At 41.6% G+C, this 7,929-nt stretch overlaps 1 protein-coding gene and 1 non-coding gene across 7 annotated transcripts in view; both read left to right on the forward strand.

Moving 5' to 3' along the window:
• The window catches only part of MEST (mesoderm specific transcript), a 25,097-nt gene that overhangs the window by 13,924 nt on the left and 3,244 nt on the right, over nt 1–7,929 (forward strand). For 4 of the 6 annotated variants that reach the window (XM_006158837.3, XM_006158836.3, XM_027775877.1 and 1 more), the window contains exons 2-9: nt 1,693–1,847; nt 3,692–3,771; nt 4,173–4,250; nt 4,372–4,508; nt 4,684–4,742; nt 5,494–5,534; nt 6,069–6,139; nt 6,382–6,483. In XM_006158837.3, coding sequence (XP_006158899.1) covers nt 1,694–1,847; nt 3,692–3,771; nt 4,173–4,250; nt 4,372–4,508; nt 4,684–4,742; nt 5,494–5,534; nt 6,069–6,139; nt 6,382–6,483 — 722 coding nt within the window. In that variant the 5' untranslated portion in view covers nt 1,693. Of the gene's footprint in view, nt 1–26; nt 252–1,692; nt 1,848–3,691; nt 3,772–4,172; nt 4,251–4,371; nt 4,509–4,683; nt 4,743–5,493; nt 5,535–6,068; nt 6,140–6,381; nt 6,484–7,929 lie in introns of all 6 variants that reach the window. The other 2 variants (XM_027775876.1, XM_014591721.2) reach the window with 1 other exon arrangement.
• On the forward strand, nt 2,456–2,513 carry MIR335 (microRNA mir-335). The gene has a single exon (NR_129508.1). It is a non-coding gene; the product is annotated as a microRNA mir-335 (primary transcript).

The raw sequence follows: 7,929 nt of genomic DNA on the forward strand, positions 1-7,929 counted from the left end.
GTTTTGTTTCCAACCCCCCCCCCCAGCACCAGCGCAGAGCCTCCCCTGCTGTTTGCTGCTCTGGAGGTCCCTCCCTGGCTCTCTGCTGAGTCACTGCAGAGATCCAGCTGCAGGAACCTATGAATGAATGGGACCTGAAGCATGGGGCGAGCAGTAATGAAATGCGAACGTGGAAGTGTGAATTGTAGGAAGAGGGCGCTGAGAAAAGATCATCGAAGCTTAATGCTTTTGTCATCCTACCTTTCAAGGAGGTAGGGATGTAGCCTGCTACTGCCGTGGGGTGAGAACTGATAGAACCATCATGTTCAGGCACTCTCAAAAACCATTTCTAGTATTATCTTGAAGGGTAGAACCTAATCACTGTGACTCCTTTAGACAGGTAGGAAGAAAAAAATTACTGTCCTAGTAATGCCTAAAGAATAGGCAGAGGAGCTGATTCTTCAAGAACACTGTTACGCTATCAATTTGGAACCACAGGTTTATTTTCAGTTACATATTTTTAAATAGGTATTTTATGAGTTTGCTATGAGTAGGGATTGTAACCAGATGACAGGTAATATGGTGGAAAGGTGTGTGTACAGATACAAAGCCATTTCCACCAGGGCTTCAGGATTTCCTTTACCGCTTTATTTGCTTGACAACTTTAGTTTTGGAAAATACTATCTCTATTCTGTTTTGAGGGAACTTCCACTCTCTTCCCAGTGACCATCAGGAGTCCTGAACTCGAGACAGAGGGAGCCGTTTCTAATTCCTGTTTAGCACTCGTTGGTGTGGATAAAGACCTGGATTTTGAGTTCCCAGGCATCAAAAGTTGGGTGTACAAATCAAGGCTCTCCTTCTAAAGACAAAACTGATTTCTACATGCTGGGTGTGACCTGTCTCATTTAGGGGTGGGATGGTGGGGGTGGGGGGTAAGTCCTAAGAAACAGAATAAATGGGAACTTTCTCAAGAGTGCTAAAAAGAACAGAAATACCATCTGCCCCGACCTCTCAAGAGATTAGATACCAGTTGTGCCAAAGCCGCTTATGCTGGAATATACAGTATCTCTATCTTTCTTTCAGATATCCCCGAGAAGCTTCTCAGCCCACATTCAGATACTATGAAATGGGGCTTCACTTGGGCCAGAGGGTTCAGATCAGGACCAGGTCTCCATTAAGGACATGTGATATGTTACTGCATATGTATTATTTGTGTTGGTGCTCTTAAAACCTCAGTGTGTGACACACACACACATATGTATACACACACATACCTATCTATATACATTGTACTGGCGGGGACTTGAGTAGGTGGTAGAGCTTTTAGAGTAAATATGAAGGGAATCTCTATCTTTACCTGGGAAGCCTTGATAAATGCCCAGCGGAAGGGTTTATAATATTTATGTAATTTCCCTTTAATTTCCCTAACACCTCTTCAGCTGATATTGGGATAAACACAAGGGTTATAGTGGGAGAGCTGAGGTAGAGGGCTGTGTATTGAAAGAATGCATTTTCTTCCTTAAAATTAGAATGGCGAGCAAATGACGACGGCCATAGCAGGCTGTCTGGCGATCGTGTTCTTGGTAAACTGCCACAGTCCGTGTGGGCAGTGTAGTCACTGTGTGGCAGCAGTGTCCTGGCCCATCTTCCCAGCTGGCTCATAGAATGCCCGTGACCCCGACTGCTGACCGCAGGTCTCTGCTTCTCCTACAGGATGAGGGAGTGGTGGGTCCAGGTGGGGCTGCTGGCGGTGCCACTGCTGGCCGCGTACCTGCATATCCCGCCCCCTCAGCTTTCTCCTGCTCTTCACTCCTGGAAGTCTTCAGGCAAATTTTTTACCTACAAGGGACTGCGCATCTTCTACCAAGGTAAGAACTGGACTGTAGGGACCCCCTGCGTGGTAGACCATGTAGGTCCTAGCTTAGGTGCTTGCTTTGTGTCTACCGATGGAGGGGAGTCACCCCTTTGTCTCTAAGAATGGACTCGTTCCTCTTATTCACTTGATAGCAGAGAAACTAAAAAAAATTCCTGGGAAGGTGGGCATTGAGATTCCAATCTCTGTAGACCTGACTTTTTAGTATACGTTTTCTTCACAGCCCATTTTGTATGCAGAGATGAGTTTGGCTTTTGAGTGCCTCTAGTGTCAGGGAATATATATAATATTCACAGATGTAACTGTGTTGATGTTCTCTCCCCATCCCTGATTTCATTTATTTTCTATAAAGACTATCTGCTATATGTGTAACTAAATGTGATTTAAGTCTTACACTTAATTAGTACAAATTAATTTGCTAATGATAATTACTATTATGACTGCTCCTTATCAAGTGATTACATATGCCAGGAATTGAGTTATATTTACCCTCATGGTTTCATTTAATCTTTATAACAGCACTTGAAGATAGGTGCCATTAATCTCTTTTTCCAGGTGAAGAAATTCAGAGACAGATTGGAGAAGATTTCTTTTGGGCGAGGATCAAGAGCAATAACGAAAAATGTTTGTCATAAACCGTTTTTCATTATTGCTCCTGACCTTCTCTCATTTGCTAGCTTCAATTAAGTAAGTAAATGATTTGCTTTATGTTGGTTATTTGCGCTGTTTCCAGTGTTTCAATGTTATAAAATACTGTTGAAGGGAAAGTTTTACATATGTAGTTTATTTCTTCCTTACACTTTCGATCTGTGCTACTTGTGTAAAAGAAATGAGTAAGACTCATAAGCTAGAGTATATAAAATGTTTAGCTGCTTTTAACGAAGTTATCTTTTAAAATCTCATTACCAAGTTTGCACGACACTGGCAGCGCACATTATGAACGCATTCGTTGTAATCTAAAAGCATTAGCAAGCTGTTTTACCATCTACATTTTTGAGTAACTTAAAAATAGTTCATGATTCCATAGTGTTGTGCTTTAAAAAATTCATGTCTTTATTGATTAACCCTTTTTTATAGTTAATAACATTTTATTAACAATCTTGAGCATTATGCTTTTGATACTGGATTGAGGATCTACTGAAATAAAAAAGTTCTGGACAAACAGCATAAATTGAGGCTTTCATCAAAAAATATCCTCAGAGAATTTTTGTGAGGCTGTTAATGACAGGGCACAAAGGACTCGTAGCTTCTGTATTGTGGGTGTATACTTTTGACTGTGAAAGTTCACTTTTTAGTGTGAAAAGTTAATTTGGATATTAACGGTCATTATACAGAATAAAGGGAGAAATGGGAATAAACTTGAAAGCATTCCACCTTTGAGTATTTCCACGTAAAGTGTGCTGTTGACAACTTTTAAATATATAGATTGAGAGGAAAAAATGTTTTCTTACCTGAAACAGTAAGCTGACATTTTAAAAAGGAATGCAACAGAAAGCCAGGCACAGTGGTATGTGCCCATGGTCCCAGCCACTCCGAGGGCCGAGGCAGGATGAGCGTGAACTCACTGCCAGTGTGGATAACACAGGGAGCCCCGGCCGAAAGAGCGGGGTGTGGTGGCACACCCTGTGGTGCCAGCTACAGGAAGCCGAGGAAGGAGGATCATGGCACAGTGGAACTCTGTCTAAAAACCAGATAGAAGCAAAATAAATAAAAATATAAATGTATCCTTTTAATGTCATCAATTTGGTCAAGTCCTTTGTACCAGATTACTTATATTTGAATACCTTCTAGGTTCTTTTTTATAGGTGTGGAGCCTAACTGTTCTCTCCTTCTCCCCAGATTCCGTGGGTGTGGTTGGAAGCCCGGAGATCGTTGTGCTTTTACATGGCTTCCCAACATCCAGCTATGACTGGTATAAGGTAATGAAGTCCTGCTTCGAAGTCTTCTTTTATGTCTTAGAAAATCCAAAATCGAGGATCTTGTTGTCAGCACAAGAAGGTTCTTGCAAATCTGAACTGCTTAATAAAACAGCATTAAACGTCTAACTGTTTCTCATTTACTAGAAGGGAATAAAAAAAGCTCTTTGGCAATCTGGAAAGGATTACTGCCAAGTTTAAAATGCTGGAGTTCCTCCCTTGGTAGAGTTTAATTACTAGGAATAAGGTATTTTCCAAGAGGATGATTTGCACGGCCTGTGGTGATTCATGGTTTTCCTCTTTGCTGAAGTCTGTTGAGCTGAGATAGGGATGAAGCTCCTGTGCTATAGGTCGGGAGGGAAAAGGCATGAGCAGAAAGTCCAAACCATCCTCCTTTCTTGTAGATTTGGGAAGGCCTGACCCTGAGGTTTCATCGAGTAGTTGCCCTTGATTTCTTAGGTTTTGGCTTCAGTGATAAACCGGTAAGCAGCACCTGTGTGGACTGGTGTCAGGGGTGGGAGTGGGTATGGCCGGAGGGTGGGGCCAGCAGAGTGAGCTGTACCCATGACTTCATCCTGTGTCTCTGGGCTTTCCCTTCCTTAGAGACCACATCACTATTCCATATTTGAGCAGGCCAGCATCGTGGAGGCACTTTTGCGGCATCTGGGGCTCCAAAACCGCAGAATCAACCTCCTGTCTCATGATTATGGAGATATTGTTGCTCAGGAGCTGCTCTATAGGTTAGTCAAGCCCAGACAACTGGAGTCCTCCCAGGTGCACTAGCCTAGGATGCTGGGGAGGGGCACTGTTCTGAAATCCTTCTAGCCTTTTTCCCTCTTGGGAGTTTGTCTACAGCCACTGTATTGGTATTAAGTCTGCTCAGCTACATATGTGTTTTCTCATACCCTGTTCCAGGTACAAGCAGAACCGTTCTGGTCGGCTTACCATAAAGAGTCTCTGTTTGTCAAATGGAGGTAATTGCCTTGGCGGTAGGTGGAAAGCATGATGTAACCTGAAGGGCCACCTCTAGATATCACAGTGACTATTACTATTTAAATAGTATTACTATTTAAATAGTAATCTGATGGTATTGCAAGCAAAGGCATTTAAACCAAGGGATTTTTACACATTTAAACTAGATTTTAATTTTTACCTTTTTTGTGTCATGAGCTGCTTTGTTGGTCCAATGTGATTTAATGGACCCTTTCTCAAAATGATGTTTTAAATATATAAAATAAAACAGAATTACAAAGGGAAGTGCTTACATTGATTAGACTTTCTGTCCCTTTATCAGTGATGCTCATGGCTTTTTCCCACTGATTTTGGAGAAAAATGAAAAAGAAATCTAGGTACTTTTAGGACCCGTTCTGCCTAAAAAGACCTTTGGGTTTGGTTTGGTTTTATTTTTGCAGCCCAAATTCTGAGCACTGGGAGGCAGTAGTAAGGGAAGTCAGTGTCCAGTCACCAACATTATGGATGACAACATAAATTGTTCCTCTACCTTTGAAATGTGGGCAGTTAATTCTAGTGAGATCGAATTAGACCAGTTAAACATACAATTCTCTGAAGAAGTAGATAACAGCCTTACAGTTTTATTTGTAATTCTGTTTTGATAGTATAGGCCCTAGAGGGGATAGTAAATAGGGTGCAAAGTCTCCAATAAGGGGCTTACATTTGAACTTAATTTGTTAGCCAATGATTAAGATGAAGTCTCTTCTCCTATAGGTATCTTTCCTGAGACTCACCGTCCTCTCCTTCTCCAAAAGGTTGGCTACTTCAATAAATCTTTAGTTTTAATATTTGTGTTGACATAAACATTGTGGGGACCTTTTAAGGACCAACCCTGTTATAATGGGCCATAGTTAAAATGATCTTTTTGAACTGACATTAGGAAATTGGTTTTTTCCCTTGTTAGGCAAATAAGGCCATCAAAGTCACCTCTTTGTAAAACCTAAAATGATTTCTAGTAAGAGATCAATAAATATTTGGAGAAATCCAGCTATGTAGAGATTTATCTGAAGCATAGTGTTTGAACACATTGGGATCCTAGCCTAAGCTTAAATATATATGAGTTTAAAGTTAGTGTACAAATATAATCTTAAAGGAGAAGATTATAAATTTATCTTCCATGAAATAATGTGGGTAGGCAAAAACAGAAATTAAAGAGCCAAATACCAAAGCTTTCAATAGCAGGGGATTTGACTAGAGTTATTTTTTAGCTCCTGGTGAAAACATTTTTTCTGGTAAGCTGTGATCTTTCTCTGGAGTCTTGATTTTTACTTTGACTTATTTACCTGCAGCTACTCAAAGATGGAGGTGTGCTGTCACCCATCCTCACTCGGTTGATGAACTTCTTTGTATTCTCCCGAGGGTAAGTCACTGTCAGACTGACTGTGGCCTGGGAACAAAACAGTGAAGAGTTGCTGCCATTACGATTCTGGGCCAAATCCTAGGTTTGATATGTTAAAGCAAAGGTGTTGGCCACTTGCCAGGGAAGTGGTAAAAGGAATTCATAAATCAGTTCAGAGACAGATCGCATGACCTCTGAGATTCCAGTCATGTTTATTATTCTGAGCTCTCACACTTATCTTTCTGCTTGTTGGACTCTTTCAGTCTCACCCCAGTCTTTGGGCCGTACACTCGACCCTCTGAGAGTGAGCTGTGGGACATGTGGGCAGGGATCCGCAACAATGATGGGAACTTAGTCATCGACAGGTAAGATAGAACCTTTTGCTTTTGTTTCTGAAAAGGCTTTTTTGGAGACTGGGGAAATATAGAGGACTGCTTACTCTGTTCCTTGCTGGTTGTTCTGTCACAAGAAGGTTATGACCTATGAGGCAAACCACATGTAGTCATGATCTGTACTTTCTTTCTTTCTTTTTTTAAATTTGCCAGGCATGTGCTCATAGGAGAGAGACAGAGGCAGAGGGACAAAGTACCCCCTGGGGACATGGTCAAGCCACAGTCCCTTCTCCTTCATCTCTTCACTCCCTTCAGGATTTTGGGCATGCACACACATGCGCCCAGTGTGGTGGGATCCAGCTGCCTTAACCACCATGCCACCAGCTGGCCCAGGGTCTGTACTTTGTAAGAAGAACAAAATTGAGAATAGAGAGGGCCCTGAGCCTGAGCCATATGGCACAAAAGTTTGGATAAACAGCTGCGAATTCTAATGCAGTTCAGTTTGTAACTGGCTGACTGAATTTGGCAAATCCTTTTTTGTGCCTTTGTTCATATTAAATGCATCACAATGTTTAGTCATAGTTTGAAAGGAGCCTAGTGCTTCTCTCAAAGTACAAGGCTCTTCCTTTTGCATTTCTTTTATGTAGCAACAGGGACTGAGAGGGAAGACTTCTCTGAGAATTCTCACGCCTTGGTTCAGTAAGAATGCAGCCACTTTATCACAGAGTGCTGTAGAGATGGTGGTATCTGTAACTACTTGAGATAAGGCCCTCTCTCTTTGCCAGCTGAGTCAGTGTAGCTCCAGGTTTCCAGTGATGTCTTTGCTGGGAACTGTACATGACAGCGAGCCACTCTTCCTTCCCACCCCTCATCCCCATAGGGTCCCTGAAGATTTATTTAAACATAAACTGAAAAACATACAAGACAGTCTTTGGAAGTTCTCTTAAATTTTCCTTTCCAGAAAGTAAAACTGTTTCTAAAACATGATACTTGAAGTTCACAAAAAATTACTGTCCTAGAATGGCCAGGCAGAACAATTAGAATACAGGAGTCAGTTAGAAAATGTGGCTATGGCATCTACACTGCAGGAAGAGGGGTTCTCCCCATTTGAGCTGTGGTCAGAGGAAGCCCAGAGGATAATCATCTTTGTGCCCATTAACTTTCTATATTTAGAATTTGAGATAAATGTCACCTTAGAGATGTTACCTTAGTTCTCTTATCTTAAAAATGAGGAACCAAGGCTGAAAGATGTTACATCCTTGAGTCACAGTTAGTTAAAGGGGCCAAAATCAAAATCTAAGACTTTGACTTTAGTCATTTATAATTCAAAGCAACTTTCAGCCCTCTTAGATCTCATTTCTTGCTTAATAAACACACAGAACCGTTTGACACTGACAGGCGTGATCACTGCCATAGCCACATGGTGGTTAACTACAGAGGTTATCAGGGCTGGATCAGTTAAGTGAGCCATTCCCAGGA

Source organism: Tupaia chinensis, unplaced genomic scaffold, assembly GCF_000334495.1.
Source record: "Tupaia chinensis unplaced genomic scaffold, TupChi_1.0 Scaffold000610_1, whole genome shotgun sequence".
Taxonomy (NCBI): domain Eukaryota; kingdom Metazoa; phylum Chordata; class Mammalia; order Scandentia; family Tupaiidae; genus Tupaia; species Tupaia belangeri.